Genomic DNA, 25,880 nt, shown 5'->3' with positions numbered 1-25,880 from the left:
AGGCAGAGTAGGGGGTTTGAACCTGGGGCTTTCACAGCAGGATTGAGTGCCCTGACCACCAGGCTGGGGTGGGTCTTTCTGTTTCTCTTTCATTTTAAAAGGTCTCAGCCGTGTCTTGAAGCAAAAATGGGAAACAATTCAAAATGCTGAAAATGTTCATGAAATGGGATAGCTGTTTCCTGCCCAGCTGTACCTGGGAGTGGTTACAGGGAAGGAGATTTTTAGTTTGCTGACAACTTCATTTCAGAGTTTTCTGGGGCTACATGGCCTCTTTAAAGATCTCCATGGCTGAGTGTACCTCTGATGAGGTGGGCAGACTCTGCACAGGTACAATACTTCCTCTCAGTGCTCAATTTGTAATGAAGGAGGTGCCGGGGCTCAAGCAATTTTTTTCTCTTCATAACTGATGCAGCAAGCCCAGAGGTGCCGAGGCTATGAACGCCCAAGCCTAGAGGTGCCAGTGGTCAGCCTGGCACAAATTAAGCCCTGCTTCCCCTACTGTGCCCCAAAGGCTTTGGGGAAACAAGGCCACAGATTCTGCCCGTTGGGTGGCAGGTGGGGTCAGATTGTTATGCACCGTCCTCAAGAATCCTCATATGCTCTGTGGCAGGAGCCAAGTTGGGCCCCCTTTTCACTGTCTTCGTTGAAGACAATAGCACTGATTTCAACAGGACCAGGATCAGACCAGTGGTGCTGCTGCATCCCCTGGCTTGAAGTAGTAATAACAAACACCAAATACCTGGTTTCCATGGTTTCCATCATCAGCACCCCCACAATAAAAATTGTTCCAGCGCCCCTGGATCAGACTCTAAATCACATAAGCACAAGACATTTTTAACAATGTAACTGTTACTAGCAGTGACAGAACAATTTAAACCTTGAAATATCTGTTTCTTACCGATCAGAAATGTTGATATATTAAAGAATAGATGGAAGATTTATTGTACCAAAAAGAAACAATGGTACAGCAAACAGAAATTCAGGACAGAAAGATTTAGATATAATTAATAAGGTAGAATTATTGAAAGTGAAGTAACAGAAAAAGAGACACAACCAGGGCATAGTAGCTACTCAAAATAAAAAAGAGAAACAGCGAACGTATTCAGCAGCTGCACCTTTCCAGCAAAACATACAATTTAAAATTCAACTTTTATTACTAATGTTTGATTTGATTCCAGCACATTGTAAACATTAATCTTTCATGTATTTAACCTATATAATATCCGCTATATGTTTTAACATGTCAAAAATGATATTTTAAAAGATACTGGGTATCCTCTGCTGGTGTCTATTGTGGTATTCTGGTTCAGTGAAGCTATCTTGATTTATATCACTGAGGATACGGCCCATTGTTGTGAAATGTGATTTGTATAGGGCCAGATTCTGATATACCTTAGTCATTGATTTCCATGGAGCACCTCAATGATCAAGGGAGCTGTGAGCATGAGTAAGAGTACCAGAGTCTGGCTCACAGTAAATAAAACACAACTGGGCATAAATACACACCTGAGTTTGCTCACAACACTTGCTCTTCAGCTTTGTATGTAACATCTAGCGAGGTGTGCTCTCCTAAATAAATACGCACTCGTGTCTCATTTAGATCACAACAGGGATTGACTTATCGAGTGATCATTTACAGCTATATTGTTCTGTTCGGCATAAGGCCAAAGATGGAGTGCTCTCTGTGTGCCTGGATGCAAGCTGATGAAACATAACTCTAGCTCTGGAGTGTCATCTTGCAATTACACAATTGTATTACAAAGTACAATTTTTAGGGCCAGCCTGATGAGGCTGCCAGCTGTGCAGTGGGCATCCTCAAAGGGATCTGAGTTTGGGATTTGACCATGCTGGCTTTCACGGCTGGGCTGGAAGGAGATTTGAGCGCTGTGGATATAGGAACCTCATGTTGCTCTCTAGACTTCCATGGCCTGTCTTATGGAGGAGGTCAGACTAGATGATCATAATGGTCTCTTCTGGCCTTAAAAGCTATCAAGAAGCCAGTAACACCAGTAAGGGGAGCTGGAGTAAGCCCCCCCCCCCCCCCCCGGTTTTTGAACTCGTTCTAAATTCCATAGGCTGTGGCATCAAGGGGGCCATCACTCAACTACTTTTAAGCAGTGGTCCTGTACTAAATCAGTGTGGCTACTGCTGGAGCGTCATTCCAGTTGTGTGGTTGCAATCCCACTGGAATTTGACCCAGCCACCCCTTGGTACAGACAGAAGGGTGGCCGAACCAAATTTCAGCCCATGCCATTGTGACCTGGCACCCAGGGTAGCAACGCCACTCAAATTTGGCCCAACCTTGCCTCTGTTCAGATGGAAGGATGGCTGTGCCAAATGGTATTGTAACCTGGTGCACGTGGAGTCTGTTCTTGTATGGTGGAGAGTGCAGGGGAGTCTGCCGAGAAGGTGACTTCTGGTGGCACTGACTGATGGACTGTGTGGGTAAGAGAGAGGGAAGACTCCCTGGCCAGGGGAGACCCAGGATCTATGTGGGAGGAAGGAGTGGGGAATGAACAGGGACCAGACTGGAGTCCCTGCTGGGGGAAGGTGGGAGCTGGAAGTTGCCCCCTCCCCCAAAGAAATATCTAAATTGGTGCCGCTGGAAGGACTAGAGAAGGACTTCAGAAGAAATTAAATCCAGCCTACCTCTCTGCAAAGAGAGTGTCCGTGGCTATTAACAAGTGGGTTAGGGTGGAGAGTTTCAGAGCTTTGAGTTTTGGGGAGCATGCCCTTCTACCCTAAGGAAAGGAATGTAATTAAAAAATTCATATAGCTGTTATGTAAATTTAGTGTTGAGGTTAATAGATTTCCAAGCAAGGAGTTAAGTTGCATTGATTTTACTGCTTGGGATTCTCTTGAGATCATTCGTTTTCTCTGTCTCATTTTCTAATACTTAATTGAAGTGTAAATACATATATTTCGAAAGATGTCCCACTCCAGTTTGGGATTAAAGGATACTTCCAATGAAGTCTTACTGACATTAATCCCTTGGGATGTGTTTTGGGTTAGTGCCATTAATTTCCTTTCTCCCTGACGTGTCTGACTTAGATGTTATGATTTTGTTTATAAGCATGCATTTGGGGGAGAGAAAAAACAGAGCAATATCAATTCTGAGCTCTTCTGTGGTTTAATTCCATATTAACAAGTCCAGTGAGCACAAACAATATTTCTCCGTCTGACCCCCAAGGATTACTTTATTCCTTGCAGTGCTTGTTTCATTCTTTAGCTTATTTTCACTGATAAGAGATCCTTCCAGTTGAAAATGAATTACAAATGTAGAAATGTATATGAAGAAAATGATGGCTGCATCACTTCTGTGTCTGAACTCTGCATTCAGTTACTGGCTTCTCTGCTCCCCAGGCTGCCAAGGTCTGGAAACACTGCTAGTTTGTTCAGTCCCAGAGAGAGGCAGGTGGAATTGTTTTTCACATTGCTCAATCGTGACTGATTAAGGAATATTGATGGGAGCTAAGGGAGTCCTGTTTATTTCTCCTTGAGTAGAAGTAGGGTGGACTCAAGGGTAGATTGTGGGGATCTTTGTCTGAGTCCCATTTAGGGACCCGTGGAATGTGAATAGCTGCAGAATGGCATTGGAATGTGTGACTGAACGGCAGGCAGAAGTGTTTCATGGTAAGTCTGGAAGCTGAGGAGCAATATCTGCCTCATGGGATAGCTGTTTGCTGAGTTTTGCACAACCTCTGTGAGAGCAAGAGAGAGCACCTCATTGATGAGGCCAGAGGTAGACAGGCTTTCTGGACACTGCCAACCGCTAGGGGGACACAGGGTCAGGGATACATCGTGCTCCTAGTTTGACGTCAGAGTGTCAATGTGAAAAATGCATAAAACTTTGTGTAGGGATTACATGATGCTTTGGGTAATTATTTTATGTTAATCTGTGTGGCAATTATGTTGTATCAAAGTCTTGCTGATTCTTTCTTCATAACATCTCCAAGAAACAGTTTTTCTTATCAATCCACCCAGCTAAAACTTTAATTTAAGATGTCCTCATCTCGCATCTTCATGACTGCAACGTCCTTCTCTCAGGCCTTGACAAATGCAGTCAGACCCTATTCAGATCCATTCAGAATGTTGCTGCAAAGATCATTTTCCTCGACCGTCTCACTGACCCTGTCACCCCCCTCTTTGATTTCTCTCCACTGGCTCCCCCCGTCGCTATGGCACCAAACATAAGCTGCTTGTCTTATGCTGAAGGCCCTTCACCTTCAGTACCGGCCCTGCCTATCATCTCTCATTTGCTATCACGTTGCTGATTCCCACCTCTGATAGGCCCATGATGTTAGCCTCCACTGCCCACTTGTAAAACAAGCACCTTTGTGCTTTCTCCCATTCTTCCCCTCATGCTTGGGAGGAGCTCCTGTAAACATCTGCAAAGCTACCTCATTATCCACCCTCAAAAATTGCCTTTGCCGTGATGCCTACAAAGCTCTGAACAACAGTTAGGCTGCAGTGTGCTGAGATCTCTGCCTATTATGCTGACTAATATCAACTGATTGTACTTCCCTTCGGTCTGTATCTATGTGTTGCTTCTTGTCTTGTACTTAGATTGTAAACTCCTTGGTGCGGGGGCCATCTTTTTGTTCTGTGTTTGTACAGCACCTAGCACAATGGGCTCAACAGTAACGCAAATACTAGTGATGCTGTATGTAGGGATTTCATGATGGTCTGGGCAAGGATTTTATGAATTGATTTAACAAAGAATAACAGAAGTTGCAAGTCATGCATTTAAAAAAAATCACCTTTATTGAACACCCCATGATACAAAATGAAAACCAGGGCAAAATTTGCAAAAATTCATTCCAGCGCCTTATAATAGGCATAGTTCATGCAAGCTGTCACAGAGCTCTTGTTACTGTCCCCTACATTTTTCTAACCCTGCCAGTGTGCCTTTCCTATTTTGAGTCACTGGATCGGGTCCCAGGAATGGCCCCTTCTTTCATTTGCTTGATAACCTCTTGTGTAACTTGGCATTCTGGTGAGTGCTGTTAAGACGGGACTGGATCTCCTCTCCCCAGTGGGCAAGGAAGTCCAGGACCTCAGCATAAGACCATGTGAAAACGTGGGGCATGGCTGCTATGACTGGTGTGTGGTATGTGGCACCAGGTGTGTGTACTTTCCACAAGCTGGAATCGCAAAGAGACACATCTGGCTGCATGACAGCCTTTAAAGGAGGAGGTGACGTCTTATCAAGATGTCCCGATGCTGTAGAGGGCACACAGGTAAACAGACAGGCTGATCCAGCTGTAGGGCAGAGCAGTGTCGGATGGCAATGGGAGAACTGCCAGAGGTGGACCATTGTGAATTGAAATGGGAATGTGACCACACCTACTGTGTTCTGGAAAAACTCATCCTGCATGCCAGCAAACTCATTTCCAAGGTGGGTTCATTAAAGCAGGGAATGAGAAATAAAATCTTTTGTCTCTGAACACAAGGCAGTTTTCCCCCGAAACACTCAAATTAACTCAAAACAACATGCAAATATAGTCAAGTCTTACGTATCTGGAGCAAAACATACATCTGATATGGAGCATATCACCCTCTAAATGAGACGTAGCTGAAGGGCACATCCCTAGGAAATACCAAGGTAAGAATGCAGTTTCCCAGCTCGAGTGATTCGTCACTTCTGTGAGACACAACCATATGTGGAATAAATTTGTATTATGGAGGCTACGTGCCACATATGGCAGATAATCTGAATTTACTATGGCAACATTTTTTAAGAAGATAACAAGTTCTTTTTGTCTCAGGCCTTTTACTAACAGTCAGATCTAGATCTATCTGCACCCGGTCTGTGAGTGATCGTACTATATTAACAGTTCGTTTACCTTTGGGGGTTACTGGTGTACTATGGACAGGGGGTGAATAACAGATCACCTCGTGTGTGCACAAATTTTGATCTGACACTAATATGTACAATCCAAAAGAAGGATTCCTAAAGGAGAAGGAAGGATACTCTCGTGGCTATGGCACTGAAATGGGAATCAGGAGACCTGGGATTAATTCTTGGGTCTGCCACAGATTTCCTAGGTAATCGTGTGCAAATCACTTAATCTCTCTGTGGGAAAATATGTAAAGTGTGGGTAATAATGTTTCCTTTCTCTCACACTTTTGTGTGCCTTGTCTATTTAGATAGTCCCTGCCCTGAAAAGTATGCAGTCTCTCACTAAAAGAAAAGAAGTACTTGTGGCACCTTAGAGACTAACCAATTTATTTGAGCATAAGCTTTTGTGAGCTACAGCTCACTTCATCGGATGCATGTAGCTCACGAAAGCTTATGCTCAAATAAATTGGTTAGTCTCTAAGGTGCCACAAGTACTCCTTTTCTTTTTGCGAATGGAGACTAACACGGCTGTTACTCTGAAACCAATCTCTCACTGTGTCTGTAGAGTGCTTACCACAATGTGTCCTCGGTCTCGGTTGGGAGCCTCTAGATGCTGCTGTAATACAAATAGAATAATAGAAATGGAGGGGTGAAAAAGACCAAGAGAGGTCCTGAAGTCCAGTTCCCTGTTCTGAGGCAAGGCCAAATAATCCTAGACCATCCCTGACAGGGGTTTGTGTAACGTTTGCTTAAACCTCCAGTGATGGGGATTCCTCAGCCTCCTTTGGAAACCTATTCCAGAGCTTAACCATCCTTCCAGTTAGTAAGATTTTCCTAAAATCAAACCTAATTCTCCCTTGCTGCAGATTAAGCTCATTATTACTTGTCCTGCCTTCAATGGACATGGAGAACAACTGATCATCATCTTCTTTGTAACTGCCTTTAACATATTTGAAGATGGTTATCAGGTCCTGCCTCAGTTGTCTTTTCTCAAGACTAAACTGCCCATTTTTTTAACCGTTCCTGCTAGGTCAGGTTTTCTAAATCTTGTACTGTTTTTTTTTGCTCTCCTCTGGATTCATAGAATCATGGAATATTAGATGTGGAAGAGACCTCAGGAGGTCATCAAGTCCAACCCCCTGTGCAAAGCAGGACCAACCCCAACTAAATCATCCCAGCCAGGGCTTTGTCAAGCCAGGCCTTAAAAACATCTAAGGATGGAGATTCCACCATCTCCCTAGGTAACCTACTCCAGTGCTTCACCACCCTCCTAGTGAAATAGTGTTTCCTAATATCCAGCCTAGACCTCCCCCACTGCAACTTGAGACCATTACTCCTTGTTCTGTCCTCTGCCATCACTGAGAACAGCAGAGCTCCATCCTCTTTGGAACCCCTCTTCAGGTAGTTGAAGGCTGCTATCAAATCCCCCCGACTCTTCTTTTCTGCAGAATAATCAAGCCCAGTTCCCTCAGCCTCTCCTCATAAGTCATGTGCCCCAGCCCCTCATCATTTTTGTTGCCCTCTGCTGGACTCTCTCCAATTTGTCCACATCCTTTCTGTAGTGTGGGGCCCAAAACTGGACACAATACTGCAGATGTGGGCTCACTAGTGCCAAATAGAAGGGAATAATCACTTCCCTGATCTGCTGGCAAGGCTCCTACTAATGCAGCCCAATATGCCGTTAGCCTTCTTGGCAACAAGGGCACGCTGCTGACTCATATCCAGCTTCTCATCCACTGTAATCCCCAAGTCCTTTTCTACAGAACTGCCACTTAGCCGGTCGGTCCCCAGCCTGTAGCAGTGCATGGGATTCTTCCGTCCTAAGTGCAGGACTCTGCACTTATCCTTGTTGAACCTTATCAGATTTCTTTTGGCCCAATTCTCCAACTTGCCTAGGTCACTCTGGACTTTATACCTACCCTCCAGTGTATCTACCTTTCCCCCGCAGCTTAGTGTCATCTACGAACTTGCTGAGGATGCAATCTATCCCATCGTCCAGATCATTAATAAAGATGTCGAAAAAAACCGGCCACAGGACGGACCCCTGGGGCACTCCGCTTGATACCGGCTGCCAACTAGACATCGAGCAGTTGATCACTACCCATTGAGCTTGACAATCTAGCCAGTTTTCTATCCACCTTATAGTCCGTTCATCCAATCCATACTTTTTTTAACTTGCTGTGAAGAATACTGTGGGAGACCATATGAAAAGCTTTGCTAAAGTCAAGATATATCACATCCACCGCTTTCCCCATATCCACAGAGCCAGTTACCTCTCTTTGTCTGTATCTTTCTTAGAGTGTGGCACCCAGAATTGGACACAGTATGATAGGCATCAACTCCATGGGTGCTCCACGGCTGGAGCACCCACCGCAAAAATTAGCGGGTGCTTAGCACCTTCTGGCAGCCAAGCTCCCCTCCTCCCCCCAGCTTCTCACGCCTGCTAGCGGCCCCACTGATCAACTCCTTCCCCTCCCCCCGAGTATCTCCTACATGCCACGGACAGGGCATGCTCGTGGGAGGGGGAGGGAAGAGGCGGGGCAGAGGTGGGAGCTGGGGGAAGGGGTGGACTGGGGGCAGGCCTGGGGTGGAGGGGGAGGAGTCGAGCATCCCCTGGGTAGAGAGGAAGTCAGTGTCTATGCACAGTACTCCAGCTGAGGCCTCATCTGTGCCAAGCAGACTGAGGCAATTTATGTCCCATCTTACATACATTCCTGTTAATAAACGCCAGAATGATAGTAGCCTTATTCACAACTGCATCACATTGTTGAGATCTTTTTCAGTAGTGCTCCCACTTAGTGATTTTGTAGTTGTGCATTTGAGGTTTCCTTCCTCGGGGTAGTACTTTGCGCTTGTCTTTATTGAATTGCATCTTGTTGATTTTAGACCAATTCTCTAATTTGTCAAGGTCATTTTGAATTCTAATCCTGTCCTCCAAAGTGCTAGTGACTCCTCCCATGTTGGTGTCATCCACAAACTTTATGAGCATACCCTCCATTATCCAAGTCATTAGTGAAAGTACTGAATGGAGCCAGATCTCACTAGATAGGCCCTCCATGTTTTACAGTGAACCATTGATGATAACCCTTTGAGTATGGTCTTTCAACCCTTTGTGCACCCACCCTTATAGAAATTTCATCTAGATCGCATTTCATTAGTCTGCTTATAAAAATGTCATGCGGGACTGTGTCAAAACCTTTACTAAAATCATGGTATATCACATCTACTGCTCCCCCCATCCATGAGGCCAGTAACCCTGTCAAAGAAGGAAATTAGATTGGTTTGGTATGATCTGTTCTTGACAAATAATATGACATGAAGAAGGAAGGAGAAGAAAAAAGAGGTGTAAAAGCAGTGAAAAAATTGTTAAAAACAAGGAGATAATTCTGAAGAATGGGGATCATATAAATACGGTGATCAACAGACTCCCGTGTCACCTCCTTACAGATATTTTATGTTTTCTTTCTTTGTTATTTAGGTCCAATAAACAATATGCTTCTGACGTATGGAACAGAAAAGGAACTGGAGGAAAAGCACACCTATGAATATGTGGATGAAAACGTAATTGAAAACATAAGGAAAAAATTCCAAGAAAGCACAGTTCATCATAAAACGTATCCCCTGAAGAAGAAGAAGGAAGGTGGGTGTGTCATTCGATCACTTACGAATGTTAACAAATGTGTGCCACTGTTTTCAGATCTAATGGCAGTCTTCACTCTTCATGAATTTGGGAATTGTCTGTGAAAGTGTCAAAGTCTCTACAGTAGCCTTTTCTGAGGAACAGGGGCAGAGCAGGGGAGACACCAATAGTACAATTTATGACTCACTGTCACTGTTTAGAATGACACCTTGTTAAATAGACACTGAGTCATTCGAGCTGAGTGAAATTTTTTGCACAATAGTTTATTCACCAAAAAATGCAGTTTCAGTCGACCAAAAAGTATTTGCAAATTTGACACACATGCGCTGAATAGTTTTGGACAAAAAATATTTGTCCAGTGGTGGTGCTGCTACCCCGCCTCCTTTAGAAGAGGATGCCCTGGGATGTAGGGCAGTCTGGGGGTGGGTGTCTGCACTGCAAAAAGGGATGTAATTTGCAGCTTGTGTAGATGTACCCACACTAGCTTTTAATTTAGGTCGCTTGCTAAAAAGAATAGTAAGTATGTGGCAGCATGAGCTAGCAATGCACGTATATACCGGGGGAGGGGGAACAGGGGCAGGCGGCCTTGTACAGCCTGCACTGAAGCCTATGCTGCCACATCCTCGCTGATCTTTATAGCAAGCTAGTTAGGGTTCAGCTATGTCTGCACAAGCTACAAATTGCAGCCCTGCCGCAGTGCAGATGTGGTCATACCCCTCTCCAGCTGAAACTGTCCCACTTTGTATAAAATATTTGAATAGTCATTGGCTCAGAGGAAGAGCCAGTGACCCTAGCGCTTGGTAGTCAGGGCACTCAGCTGGGATGTGAGAGATCCAAGTTTAAGTCCCTGTGCTAATAACTGTTTAATCACTTATACAAAGTGGAACAGCTTCAATGGAGAGATTGAGAGCCTGCCCCAGAACGTCCCCTAGCCCAGCGGTCAGGGCACTCTCCTGTGGTATAGGAGATCCAAGTTCAAATCCCTTCTGCATATCAGGCAGAGCGGGGACTTGAACCCAGGTCTTCCCCCAGCCCAGGTGACTGTCCTAATCACTAAAGGTATATCTACACAGCAGCTGGGAGGTATGTGATTCCAAGCTAGGGTAGCCCAACACATGCTAGCTCTGCTCAAGTTAGTGCACTAAAAATAGCAGTGTAGCTGTGGTGCCGGCTTAGGCTAGCCACCTGAGTGTGATTCTGCCGAACCCCCCGGTACATACTTGGACAGCTAGCCTGAGCAGCCACCATGGCCATGCTGCTATTTTTAACACCCTACATGGAGCAGAGCTAGCATGTGTCTGTCAACCCACCCTGGGAATCACATCTCCCAGCTGCTGAATAGACATAAGCTAAAGGACTAATGGTTATAAGGGAACTAGCTCTTCCTCCATCCGCTGTTTTGTCACTCTAGCCCTTCATATGCTTTGCTTTTTATTTTAAAAATGCCCAAAGACAAAAAGTTTCATTCAACCTAAAATGAAATTTTTGTCAACTCACAAATTTGCTGAAATTTTCCAGCATTTTTGTTCCATTTTTCAGAACTGCCAGTGAAGCAAAAACCCAGTTATTCACTCTGCTCTATGTGTAATACATAACTAAGGTTTTTAAAAAGAGGTAAACTTTTAGGCCCTGATTTTAATTTACACTAAGGCTACTTTCTGCTGCTCTGTCTGTGGGAAGGAGACTTAAAGCAGGAGTAAACAAGAATCAGGTTCTTACTGCTTAATAACCCCAAATTATCAGTTCCAACTTAGCACAAATTGTACTTGTATTGTTAAATGGGGTGGAGCTGGTGGAAGAGGTGACTGAGCTCCTCAGCTTTCCCATGCTCTAATAACAACTCCTGATTTTTCCCTCTCTAGGTTCCCTCTTAATCTCTCTTCCTGCCAAATCCTCCTCTCAACTCAGTGCAGGATCCAAAGACTAATTTTCAGTGAGGATCCTAGGTAGTGAAATTTCTCCCATGCCTGGGGAGGTGAACAGGATGCACTAGTAGTCTACTCCTCCCCATAGCTGATGTTTGTGTGGTGCAGCTTGTATCAATTCCCTTGTCTCAAGAGTGGTTTCCAGTCCTTTGCAGGCAGCACATGTGGTGCAGCTGTGGATCCTCGTCTTCCCCTCCTCACGCTTGTGGCCAGTGTTCACAGAAGCAAATCCTCTTCTTCCTGTATGCAGGCATTGTGGGATCTGTAGCAACAGATCACGTTCTCTTCCATCTCCAAACCTCATCGCAGCAATGCCTCGAGGAGGACCAGCAGTGGGGGTTCTGCAGCCTGGCTTCTCTTCCCTCTCGTTAACTGAGATGAGGCATTTCTAATTCAGATGGGGGCAGCTGATTTAAATTCATGCTGCTTCCCACCTCCCCTGTGCCTATGCCGAGAAAGAAATTTTCATGGAGCATGAGAGAAGGAGAGCCAGGAAGCAGCAAGAGCATAGAGATTGGAGTCCGCTGCATGTCCAGCAGCCACAGCAGATCTCACCCAGAAGGGTGGGGAAAAAACAAGCAGCTGTCATAGAAGGAAGGGGGAGAGACTGAGGACAACATTGTAGTCCAGATCTACACTAGCCAGGGAATTAGTGCCCAGCTAGGCCGAACAGGGTCAGTAATGATTCTGGCTAACGTGGCTGTACTGTCATGTAGACAGGGCCTAACTGGACACTGTAAACAGGGGTTACACTGGAAAAGAAAATTTTTCCATCTGACTTTTTACCCACAGGTAACCAGGCAGAATGCAGCTTCAAGAGACAACATTTGCCTGAGGGCTCAGCCTCTAATTATGCCATTTACTGTTGAGGCATCAGATCCTTCAAACCTTTATCCACCTGCCCTTTAAACTCCCTGTTAACAGAGAAAAGGCTGCACTTTATTACTCCTCTTGTTTGAAGGCTTTAGCAAAATATGCAAGAAAAGACCTTTGCTGTCTCTAGGGATATTGCTATCAGAGTCTTGGATTATGAAACAGTCCCACAAATTATTTTATTCAGTGATTGAAGGAGCAGCCACCCGCTCTAAGATCATTAGATAGCCAAAGGACATGTTGATTTTCTTCCAATCTTTTGGTCTCCTTCTGACATTCAGAAATCCTCCATTAAGGTTTATATTAAACATTTCTGCCAAGATTCTCTGTGTGCACATTTGTGTGTGCATTGGGAAATGTGGATTTGATTTGTGCATGTCAATCCAAGCTTTGGTGAGTTTAAAAACAAACCTGGAAGACTTCTGGTGAGCCAGCGGGGACAGCTTAAGAGGCTGCTTTTGAAAAAGTCTCATAAAGTCAGGTCAATGGGCCATTCAAAACATAGATGAATTTGCTGCTTTGGCCTGATTGAGAACATCTCTTATAAGCTTTTTAAGGGGAAAAGATTTACAAGAATCAATGGTCTGCTGCATCTCTGCCAAAGGTTTAATTATCTGTCATATTGGTTACACCACAGGACTGCTTCCCATTAATTTATACCATTCATTAAATTCTTCCTTTCTGTTATTTAAACATGTACAGACAGTGAAACTCAAATTCACTGGTGCAAATTACATTATAACAGAATTGTTAGAAAATGTTTTAAGATATTAAAAATAAAAGCAAACCCCAATAATTTAACCCTTGTCTGAGCTTCAACCCTCAAAGAACGGATTTTAAATCAGTGTTTATAATCAGTTATTTAGTCGAATACAGAGACTCCAACCAAGATCAAAGCTCCATTGTACCAGGCACTATACCAACACATAGTAAAAACCACTCCTTGTCCCAAAGAGCTTACAATCCAAACAGACACAATAAAGAGTGAGAGGGGAAATGGAGGCAAAGATACTTGCCCAAGGTCACTGGCAGATCTGGGAACAGAACCCAGGTGTTGTCACTCCCGGGCTACTGCACTGTCTAGACACACACTGCCTGTCTATCTTTTGTACTAATTTCAATAGACTTTCTCTGGGCTTTCATATCCTTTTGTTCTTACACAAAGTGAAGTTAACTATTTATTTTGTTGCTTCACTGAACCTGGACCAAATGATAAAGGCCAAAATTTTCAGACTCAGATACCTTAAACTCAGGCATCTAAATCCATATTTAGGCATTCAGAACTCCTGCTTAAGTCATTGGGAGTTGTGGGTTCCTAGCATCTTTGAAAAATCCAATCACTTTTATTTAGATTCTTAAATATGGATTTGGGTGCCTAGTTTTAGTCAGCCAAATTTGAAAACTTTTGACATTTGGTATTTTCTCTGCTCTCCGATGGGACGACTGAAGCTTTTAAATGAGAGAATAATGAATGGTGAATGTAGGAGGAAAAATGAACAGGGAGTGATTGGGGTACTCGCATAGGAGTTGGGAGATACAGGTTCAGTTCCCTGGTCTGCCACCAGCTTCCTGTGTGAACTTGGCAAGTTGCTTTACTTCTCTCTTTCTCAATTCCTCATCTGTAAAGAGAGAATGATAGTGTAGTCCTATTTCAGGGGTGTTGTGAGGACAAATGTATTAAAGATTGTGGGTGTCACACTAAGCACCCCAGTATTCACATCCCACACACTGATGTAATCATCTTTGAACAAAATATGCCGTGTGAGGTATTATTTGAAAATTAATAACTCGCTGATCATTAATATTCTTGTGTAATATATGTACACAGTGGGTATTAAGAGTTATAAATCTATGCTGGAATTATAACTAAAGTGTGTGTAAACCAGGTATGTCGGGGGACTTGTTAAACAGGTCTATGGTAAACAAAGGAATGTGTTCACCTCAATTTACATATAAGCAGTAAACAGACCCATCAAGCTAATAAGGGATGGAGGTAAATCTTATGTTAACAAGTGCGGGAGAAGACAGAATGGCGTATACACCCAGCAGGAGAGAGAAGCTTGGTCTGGGTTTTATTTTTCAGAAGAATCCATATAAAAGTTTTACCAGTCTATAAAGATGACAAGGGGTAGGGGATGTTTGAACCAGTGATCAGATATCATTGTAAAAAGTATATATCAATACTACTGGAAGAATTATGAATACTCACACATTTTAAAATGTGTGGCCAAACAACGGAAGGAACAGTTCCCACCCAGACAGGAGGGGAAACAGCTATCTACCTGTTTTCTATGTTAATTAAGCATGGTGGAATCAAAACAATGGAAGCCCAATTACATACAGGGGGATAGGAAGTCCACAGGAAGGAAAGAACAGCATGAGGTCACCCTGCCTCTTGAAACAAGTTCATTGAACTTTGAAAGATAAAAGCAAGGGCAGAAGCCATTTTTGGCATCCATCACAAGACAGACATGAGGAAACAGAGCTCTTGTAAGCTGAGAAAGATGGGTCCTTCAACCAAGGGGGAGTTGAAGTTTCTGGAACTGAATATAGTGAGAAACTTGCTAAGGTAAAGATCTTGCACCTAGGACGACAAGGAAAGCCTTGTACTTTTGTGGAAGGTCCTGACTGTGGGAAAGTCAGCCAAGTTTGGGAAAAAGAATGAGTGGTGAAAGAAACCAGCTTGAACAAAGCCTGTATCTTGCTAGATTAAGTTTTAGAATTTTAGAAGCATATTTTGGTTTGTTTTACTTGTAACTCTTTTTATATTCATTCCTTATATGTGAACTCATTTAATCCTATGTATATTTTGTTAATACATTTCTTTCATTTTTACCATAAACCAACTCAGTGCTGTGTTTAAAAGTAACGGTGTGTTCACCCCAGTTAAATTAAGCTGTGATGTGCTTTTGTGTTTTTAGAGGAACGAACAAACCATATAATTTCTCTGAACTATCCAGGAGAGGGCTGGACAGTGAAAAACACACAGTATGGGAATGTGTTGGGGTCACCGTGCAAGTAGTAACCAAGGCTGGTGGAAGCTCGAGTGGGGCTGTAGACCGGCTGCTGGGGTCAGAACTGTTAAACCAGTGCTGTCTGGCACACAGTCACTCGGCGTGACCTGCATGCTGGTAGACTAGTTCTGAGCAGCCCAGGTTAAGAGCTACAACAGCAAAGCATTGTGAGGCACCCCAGGTTACAGGACAGGTGGTGATACAACCCCTCACTGGTCTGGATTGCATCCTGGTGCACAGTGACAGTGGGACACTCAGATAAATAAAATAAAAACAGATGGACAAAGAGGTGAAGTGACTCACATCATGCAACAGGTCCGTGGCAGAGCAGAGGATGGTGAAATCCTGGCCCTGTTGAAATCAGTGAGTGCTTTGTCGTTGACTTCAACAGAGCCAAGATTTCATCCAAGGTCTGCTGACTCCCACTCCTTTGCTTTAATCACCAGCCCACGCAAAAGCTGAGTTTGCATTTTTCTTAGTTCAGTGGAAGCAACAGGGTTTTGTCTCCTCAGTGACTGATCTGCTCCCCATCTGTTTTAAGCTAAATATCATTCAGGTACTGTTGCTTGCTAACTCTTCATTGACACACAACTGTTCACACAACACAACACTCATGCACCCGCACATTCATTCACTGTGTCATTTTAAAACCAATATAAAAGATTTCCGTTTCAATTTCAGCCATTCATTTTCTTTTTGTTTGTTTGTTTTCAGAAACCTCTAAAATGGAATAATACTGAAATTAACCCGAAATGACTGGAAAACTGCATATATTATGTAATAAGATCATCCACAACTACAAGAACAAACGAATCACGAAAGAAGCACCGTCTTCCTTCTGTCTCATGAAGAGCACCCAAGGCTGCAATTCAACTACACCAAGCCCCTGAGAAACTAAACTACTTTCACAATCATAAATAAAAAGTCATGCACGGTACTGGTTCCCCTAGTAAATATTTATTCACAAATTCATATAATTATGCCAATTAGGATACAATTTTGCCTTCTCAGTGCACCCAAAACACCCATTGATTTCCTAGGCCACTGTATGGCACTTGCTCCAGGCCAATTCCTTATTCTAAAGTGTCCTATAATTGTAAATGTTTTGGGGAGAGAGGGTAAAGTAATTCCTCATTTAATTAAACAATTGCAAATGTTCCAGGTTGAGTTTCAGGTGTGGTGTACTCAAAATTACCAAGGGACAGATTCTGCCACCCTTTCTGGTGCTGCGTAGTACCTTACTGTGCAAGTAGTACCTTTGCTTCACAGGTAATCCCACTGAAATCAATGCAAGTGCTCACAGAGTAAAATACTACCCAGTGGAGTAAGGGTGGCTGAACCTGGAACAAAGTAAATCAGAGTATTTTGGGTTAGATTGTGTCCATATGGGGGATAGGAAGGGCTGATCTTCTGGGCTCGGAGTAGGAGCCACTAAGAATCATAGCCTCTTTGTTCAGGAAGAGACAGTTGCTCAGTCTGGGAGTTATTTGCTGAAAACAGAACAAGGAAGCATGGGGAGGGGTGAGAGCAGGTGGAGTCATGTCTCCGTCCTCCCTGTGCGTTGTGAGCAGGGAGCACGCTGCACTTTTTAAAAGTTATGTAGCAAATTATTCTCCCATCCACACCCAAGCACAACTGGGCCAGTGCATCTCCACACAGCCTTTCAATGGGCTGTGCCAAACAGGAGCCATTAGATCTTGATTAATGCTCCATCTGTTACATACAAATGAGTAACTGCCTGTAACAAAGAATATCCCAAGACAAGTGAGGTCACGGGAAAAAGAGCATAGCAGATTCTTCATATTTTTTTAAAATTTGCTTTAAAATGTTTTCCTTTTTAAAAATATTTTTGAAAAATGCAAAATAAGTGCTTAGACAGTTCCATGAGAGGTGAAGGGTTTGCTGGATGCAAAACCTACCTGATGAGCATCTGAGGTACATTCATTGGTACCCTACCACTATCCTTCTTAGTATTGTGGAAATAGCAATTGTGGTGGGTATTTCTGCTTATTTAGATGAGGATGCTTTTAAATCTAGCTGCGAAAGTACGAGCAGTGCTGATACGGGAAACATACATTCTGTACTCTCATATTACAAAGCAACGAAGCACCAAAAATGCCTACAACATTTTTCTGTAAATATTTTTAAAGAAAAAATCCCTACGATATATAGTATACCCTGAATTGCTGATAGGAAATCCATGGAATGGTTAGTTACCTGTATGGTAAATTCATTTAGGATTTCTTTGCACTGGTTTATATTAATTTAATTAGGGTAAATCCTTTTCCTTACTATAACCATTGTCTAAATTATTCCAATTACTAAACAGTACTTTAGAGACTAACAAATTTATTAGAGCATAAGCTTTCGTGAGCTACAGCTCACTTCATCGGATGCATCCGATGAAGTGAGCTGTAGCTCACGAAAGCTTATGCTCTAATAAATTTGTTAGTCTCTATGGTGCCACCAGTACTCCTGTTCTTTTTGTGGATACAGACTAACACGGCTGCTACTCTGAAACCTAAACAGTACTTTGTATGCACATGTTTTTATGCAACATTCGGCATATAAATAGTTAACATGAGGGACAGTTTTGTATGTGTGTCTATTGTATGTATGCACCCACCTTGTCTGTCTATTGTATACATAGGATTAATTGGGTAATGTGGCCTGTGAATGTACTGATGTGCCTCTTTGAATAGATTGCACAAAAAACAATATTTCCCTTTTTGTAGGTGAAAACAGTCCAGCTTGTAACATTGGCAAACCCAGTCTTCTGCATAAATAAATGTAGTTCATGCTGTATTTTACTAGGTTATTGTGTGTGGGATGTTGCCATTCAGTCGGTGGTTTAGAGATAAGGGATCTATTACTACCAAACTCTCCTTTAGCTCAAGTGGCAGAGGTCTGTGTTTTTGGAGCTACAAGGACAAATATAATAAAGCTCAAGCCTATAAGTGGCTAAGCGCCTCCTATGAGGTGTTGAGCACCCTCAATTGTTGTGCATGCTCAACTCATCATAGAATCAAGCTGTTATTGTGACAATCGTAGGTTTATTTCACAGCACGCTTATATATGTATGTGGTGGTCTCTTTTGTAAAAATGAAGTCTCAGTGGTATTAGCCCTTACTGTAGCACAGGGGTCGGCAACCTTCGGCACGCGGCCTATCAGGGTAATCTGCTGGTGGGCCGCGAGACATTTTGTTTACGTCGACCATCTGGAGGCACGGCCCCCTGCAGCTCCCAGTGGCCGCGGTTCTCCATTCCCAGCCAATGGGAGCTGCAGGAAGCAGATATTTAAGCAGACCTTAAATAGTAAAATAGTTGCCTTGTAAATGATTGGCATAATCCCTCGCATATATTTGCTAGTTTAAAGGCTTAATTTATTTATTGTTAATGAGTGTTAATGAGCATTTCCTTCCACTGCACTCTCACTAAGGGCTTATCTGCACATGGAGTTATTCAGAAACAGCCATTCCTGAATAACTCTACATGCAGCCGCCTTTATTCAGGAATAGGAATGCCTTGGGTCTGTTTGGCTTAACCCAGAAAGTGTATTAAACTAAATAGGGGCAGGACAGCCTTATATTGGAATAAGAGTGTCCCACGTGGAGTTATTGTGTACACAAACCCCTAGTGAGACAGCATTTCCATGTGGATAATCAACATGCACATTTTCCATATGTTCCGCCTTTGTGCTTGGAGAAGATAAGAAAAACCTTTCTCCCAGCATTCTTCTTTAAATGCCAAAAAGCCTTTTGTTTAAATACAATGTGCTCCTTCTTTGTGTCAGACAAATCCTTATCTACAACACTCTTGCCAAGGAGTGCTGCTGTTGATGCTTGTTATCTCTCCACTTAGTGCATTTGATGGTTTCGTTACCTCTTATGTCTGCCCAAGTGTTATTTTAAATTTTTGCTTTGATGCCGCTCTTTGCAAGTATCTGACATGGTGTTAAATACTTGCAGTCTTCAAAGAGAAACCAAGTTTGCTTTCAAAGATTAGAAGCAGGGTGTAATGTTTGTGTTGTGCTTGGGGGGAAGGAGGGAGGTTTAGGAATTGCTGGGCTGCTGGCCTGTCTTGCAAAGCTCAGGAAGGACTAACACCATGCCAAGAGTCTGTTCAGGCCCTTCCTTCAGGGTACTGTTTAATCTTCAAACACAAAACTCACCAACAAACACAAAGCAGGTGCCCAGAAGCCCTTTGTGTCTCTCTTTACCCCACTCCCTTTCACTTCCAGGGTCTGCCACAGAACAGGAGCCAAACTCCTTCCTGCAGCAACCCCTTCAGCTGAGCTTGTTCAGCCCTTTACAGGAATCCCCTGACCCCTTTCCCTCCACCCAGCCCAAACACCCATTCTTAAAGGGGTTCTGCCTAACAATAGGGCTGGCTGACCCCATGCGTCTTGGCCCTTAAAGTGGGTGACCATCCCATTACAGGAATACTTTTTTGTTTTCCAGTGATAGATTTGCCTATTTGGCTCTTCCCCCTTGGGTTTCATATCTCTTCTCTAAATGTCTCCACAGGATACCCTTTCCTGTGTAACCCATACTTCCTCTGATGAGGAAAGATGAAAAGAGTTCAATCAATATGTGGAACATGGCCAAATGGTGACTCAGACCCTGATCCTGCAAAGACTACCGCACATGTTTGTCTTTATGTCTGTGAGTTCACCTGGATGTGGGAATAGTCATGGCATGTCTGCAGCTGCCTTAGCAAGCACCTGCCAGCTCAGGCTTCGCCTCAGATAAGCAACAGAATTGGCCTTAGCTATTTTTGAAAGTCTTGAAAAACAAATCTTTGTGTCCTCCCTTTCTCATAAACATTCCTGATTCCCTCATAATCCTGCGAAGGTGTCCAGGGGCAGATTAGGAAGAGTTAGTGAGATGATTCTATGCAGTACACTATGAATAACTGACTTTCTAATTGCTAATATCTAACCTAAATCGCCTTTGCTGCAGATTAAGACAATTACTTCTTGTTTTTCCTTCAATAGACATGGAGAGCAATTGATCACAGTCTTCTTTATAACAGCCTTAACCTTTTTGAAGACTTTTATAAGGTCCCAGCTCAGTCTTCCTTTCTCAAGACTAAACATGCCCAATTTTTTAACCTTTCCTCATAGCTCAGGTTTTCTAAACCTTTTATCATTTCTGTTGCTCTTTCCTAAAGTGTGGTGCCCAGAGTTGGACACAGTACTCCACCTGGGGCCTCACCAGTGCTGACTAGAAAGGGACAATTAGCTCCTGTGTTTATTCACCATTCCTGATAATACACCTCAGAATGATATTCATCTTTTTTGCAACTGCATCACATTTTTGACTCATATTTAATTGGTGATCCACTATAACTTCCAGCTTCTGTTCAACAGTACTACCACCCTGTCAGTCCCCATTTTATAATTGTGTGTTTGATTTTTCCTTCCTAAGTGTAGTACTTTGCACTTGTCTTTATTGACTTTCGCCTTGTTGATTTCAGACCAATTCGTTAAGGTTGTTTTTAATTCTAATCCTGTCCTCCAAAGTGTTTGCAACCCCTCCCAGCTTGTTGTCTATAAATTTTATAAACATACTCTCCACTCCATTATCAAAGTCATCATTGAAAATATTGACTAGTAGAGGATCCAGATCTGACCCCTGCACGGGCTCAGTAGATCCACCCTCCTAGTTTGACAGCAAACCATTGATAACTATTGTGAGTGTGGTGTTTTAACCAGTTATACACCCACCTTACTGTAATTTTATTTAGACCACCTTTCCCTAGTTTGCTTAGGAGAGGAGAAATCCTGCTACTTTCAACTATAATCCTTTCAACTATAGTAATCATGTTACATCTATTTACATTTTCAAGTCTAATTTAGCAAGAAAAATAGCTAGAAATGTAGTTTGTGTTCTTTCTTTCTTTCCTTCTTTCCTTCCTTCCTTCTTTCCTCCTTTCTTTCTTCAAAAAATGAGGTTTGCTGAGTCTGGTTCCTGAGGCCAGCTTGTACAAGCTCCATTCACTCCTATCCCCCAGCCACCTCCTGCTCATCAGTCGGTATATACCCAAACAAGTGATATTTATTCTTTTTTTGCACTGTTGAGGATTGTTTGCAGAGGGAACTGAGAAACAGTGTTAAAGATTTCCCACAACCACTGTGACTTCTGTCCTGCTGGAGGCCACGGATCAGGAATAGGACAGTTTTAAATACATATTTTAAGGGAAATACATTTTTAAACTAAACTTCATTCTCAAAGTAAGCCATCTTTTGTCACAAACATGAACACCTAAAATCAGAAAATACTGTAGAAAGCTAAACCCGAAAAGCATAACAATGAGCCAAATTTTGAAGTCTGCCTGACTAGTCCTTACTCAGGCAAACCTCTGTTGCCTTCACTGAGAATTTCACCAGAGAAACCACAGACTAAAAAGGAAATAAAGGTTTGACCCAGTAAGGATATCCTCCTCAAAGTAAGTCAATGGGGCTTAATATGGATGCACAACTCATTGCAGGATCGGGGCCTAAGTATTGTCAGTTCAAATTTGTGAGCACCCAATAATTATTTTTGAAAAAGAGGAATTGTTCAACTCAATTTTGTTTTTCAAAGTGCTGAAATTACTGATTGCCATTTACAAATTATTAATAAATGTAATCAATGTATGTAAAGAAATTTCTGGTTTTTAAAAATGTATTCTACAAGTATATTCTAATTACAGTACGTAGTTATGCTCCTTGTTGATTTATCTGGACATTTGTGTTGTCAGCTCTTGTTTTTCCCAAAGATTCCATGGGGATGGAGCTAATTTAAACACAGAAAAGGTCAAAATCTTGTTTTCAAACTTTTCTTGAATACAATTAGCTTAATATTTTAACAGCTGGAAGCTGTAGTAATTACTTTTAGATTATACACAAAATGTGTTGAAGTATAATTACTCTGATCTATGAACCAGGTAATTAAGGTAAAAACTCCCACATTTTCTTAGACCTCATTAATGTATTTCTTTTGAAAATGGTTGGATAATGACAGGAATCATTAAAGCACATTAAAAGTTTATCCATAAAATGACATTGAGTAATTGAAATCTTTATCCTGGGACATTAAAGGACAGAATAACATTGAACTGCTCAATGTACTGACAGTTATTTCTTGATTTCCAGTACAGATTTCATACACATTTGGGGGGAAACTGGCCAATCAAACTGAGCAAATGGCAAGGGTGAATCCTCACCCAGCTGCAACTGAGGCTACAAGAGCCCTTTTATAGTGGAAAAGGGCTGCAGCCGGGGTGAGGATCTCACCCCTGGTGTTTCTGACAAAGATTTTGCCCTTTGTACATGAATCAGGAGATGACGTTCCAATTGACTATTGGGTTGCTGGGCTTGATATGTTACTCATCAGTGTAGTTATGGCAAGACACACAATTACGTTAGGAGCATTGAAAAAGCTTCAGGAAACATGGTGAGACACATTTCTATTACATTATGTGGTATAACGATATATTTTGTAAATTTTTAGACTGGAAATTAATGTCCTGAACATGATACCGAAACGATCGTTTTTGCTTATAAACGAACGATGTGTTGAATAAAAGATAATCAAAGTGTGTTACCTTTCATTTTTCACGAAATAAAAGCATCCGCATATTAGGAATTTTTAATAAAAAAATTGAATGAAAAACCAGGTTCAGCTCGACCACTAAACTGCTCTGCAGGAAGGTCGCCCACAACTTTTTTGTTAGCTGTTGACATAGAGCTATTCAAAATGCAGGAACGGATTTTGCCCACTCAAATGGTACCATGGGGCTATTTTTGAGGGTTGAGCTCATGGATTAATAGGTAAAATAAATGAAATACTCAAAGTCCGTGTTGGTCCTCTAGCAGTAGCTGGATTATGCCAGAGAATACTATCAATGGGAGTTACAGATGTCTGGCACCACTTAGGATTTGACTCCATGTTATGAACTGAGGTGTTTCCAAGATGCAATGCAGCAGATAGATGATTCATCTGATCCATATTTAAATTGAAAAGGCTGGAAGTTTCAAACCTAATTGCTGCTGTCATGTAAAATCTGGAATCTGCTGTAGCAGAGAAATACCAATTCAGAGACCATCAGAGACAAGACAAATTACATATTTAGCAAGACCATTGAATATAGAAAAAGAGAGACAATCAGGCTGTAATTGGGCTTTATTTAATTTTTCATTCATTATACATTTGTTTATAAGGCAAATTAACTGAGTTCTCATTTATAATTTTAGCGAGACATTTTAATTACATGCAAATGAGCTAAATAAGGACTAATAAAGAAAATTAGGCATAACGATATTGATTCAATAGGAGAGAGAGAGGCACTCACATGGCTACTTAGGAAATCCTGCTTCAAGAAGTTAATGTGACCAGGTCACCCAATATACTGTGGGTTAAATAGCTGAATCAATCAGGGTCATGTTGGAACTGTTTTTGAGACATGAAGTGCTGTCAAAGTAGCTCAGCTCAAATCATTATATATTCCCACTGGATCAAACTCCGGAGCCTATAATCAAGTTTTCAATGAGACGTTGGACCACTGCCCTTCCTGCTTCAGTAGACATAGCCATTCTCCACAGCAGCAGCAAGGTTCCTCCTTGGAAAGAAACAAACAAAAAAATGGTACTGTAAAATCAGTGCCACTACAAAAGAGTAGGGTGAGCTGTCCAGGGGCAAAGAGGCAATCAGGTGGAAGACACCTCTGCTGAAACCTATTACAAAAGTGTGAATAGTGGAAGGTAATATGTACAAAACAGAAGTGGGCTGCCTGCATAATAATCACTTAAAACTATATATGGAGACAGAAACTGGTCTGTCAAATTAGGGTGTTGTGGTAGTGATAAACAATTGGGTAAGTTCTCTCATAACCCCTGTGGCAAGAAAGGATGATCAAATACAGATGTTGTGATCTTGTTTTTTTTATATTTATGATCAAATATAGATGTTGTTTTGACAACTATGTATAGCTTCTGTGTTTAAAAGACAATGCGCTAGCAGTTATAATCACACACTTCTTAATTTTTCTTTTAAAATCCATCCAGGTTTTGCACCACTGCTAAGCTGAGGCATCGAAGAGTGATCAAGCCAAAGGGGGGAAAAGACACTAATACTTCCATATAGACTATCGATTATTCCAGCTGACAGTGTGTATGCTGGGGTTCAGAAATTATACACTAACACTAATATATAGGGCGTTCACTCCTTCCTGCTGCCCCCTGTGAGAACAAGTGGAAAGGAGTGCTATAAAAAGGCAGGTCTCCAGTGATGGATATAGTATAAAAACCTAAATGGAACTGGTGCTCCTGAATGATGGCATCAAGTAGGAGCTAATAATGGGGGAGGAGGAGAGCTCTACAAATATAGCTCCCTGCTAGTTAGGGGAGACTAGAGGACAGTAGGGAGCGGCCTAAACTAGGCACCTGGAAGGCAGATTTTTACACCAGATTGGAAAAGATGGTTATGGCTGGGCATGGCAGTGTTTTATTGCCTGTTTGCATAAAGCTCTTTGTATTTTGTTTCAGATGTCTACAACTTCTGGCAATAAAAACGTATCTAGCACAAGACGTTTATGTGGTGCTTCACTAACATAGATTGAGACATGTCCTCTGCTCCAAAGAGCTTACGATCCAAGGGCCCAATCCTGTGAGGTACCAAAACCCACCAAGTCCCGTTGAAGTCAGCCAGAGCCAAGGAGACTCAGCACCTCACAGGAGGTGCTCAACAGCCTGCAGAACCAGGGCCGAGAAATGACAAGACAAGAAAAGAAGATAGAGGACAAAAGTTCAGTTCAGAGAGGAATAAGACATGTTACTGGGACAGAGAACAAGCTAGGAAAGATTTTGGGACAATGTCAATTTCAACTGAGAGTTCTGAAGAAGGAAGTGGGAGATGTGTCTAGACTAATCGCCCATTTGGGGGGAAGAAAACAAAGGGCTTCATCACCAGCTGTCGTCTAACATTATCCTACAATAAACTCTTCACAGTCAAGTTTCGCACCCATATAAAACACTAGGATGATACTAGACATGTTGATGCTCATACCTTTAGGTATGAATAATGGACAGGCACCCAGCCATGTACAGACACAGCTGAGTCTTCTGAGACACTTAACAGGAGGCTGAGCTTTCCCTCTGATCTCTGGTGTCAGACAGATCACAGAGATCTGCCTCTAGAGCACCCATTTGCAGAGTGCCAAAAGGGTCAGATTTTTCTCCTATGTTATTCAATGCAACCATTCACCCACTTGGGGATGCTGTGACCTTGAACAGTATGAAAATACAGATAACACCCAGCTCTACATCTCTTCCACACTGAACAGGGCAGCTGCTCCGTCACCTAGCTTCCCCGATGTCTGAAGTAGATAGGTACCTGGGTGAAGAGTGGCTGGCTGAAACTTAATCCAGATAAGATGGAGATGACAGTAGCGGCAAGAGCATAAAAGTTTGAATGACTATCCAAAAGCACATTTCCCTCAGTAGAATGTGTCAGTCCTCTAATCAAGTGGTATGACAGACTCAGGGTCCTTCTGGACTGTTCAAACTCCTGGACACCCAAATGGCATCCGTGGCTAGAAATCCC

General features: G+C 42.4%; 1 protein-coding gene across 3 annotated transcripts in view; it reads left to right on the top strand.

Moving 5' to 3' along the window:
- The window catches only part of THEMIS (thymocyte selection associated), a 122,301-nt gene extending 99,405 nt beyond the window's left edge, over positions 1–22,896 (top strand). For 2 of the 3 annotated variants that reach the window (XM_043542879.1, XM_043542878.1), the window contains 2 exons: positions 9,321–9,482; positions 16,009–22,896. In XM_043542879.1, coding sequence (XP_043398814.1) covers positions 9,321–9,482; positions 16,009–16,028 — 182 coding nt within the window. In that variant the 3' untranslated portion in view covers positions 16,029–22,896. The remainder of the gene's footprint in view (positions 1–9,320; positions 9,483–16,008) is intronic. The other variant, XM_037894755.2, reaches the window with a different exon arrangement.
- The last annotated feature ends 2,984 nt before the right edge of the window (positions 22,897–25,880 follow it).

Source organism: Chelonia mydas, chromosome 3 (genome assembly GCF_015237465.2).
Source record: "Chelonia mydas isolate rCheMyd1 chromosome 3, rCheMyd1.pri.v2, whole genome shotgun sequence".
NCBI lineage: Eukaryota > Metazoa > Chordata > Testudines > Cheloniidae > Chelonia > Chelonia mydas.
This window is presented reverse-complemented; position numbering and strand designations above follow the sequence as displayed.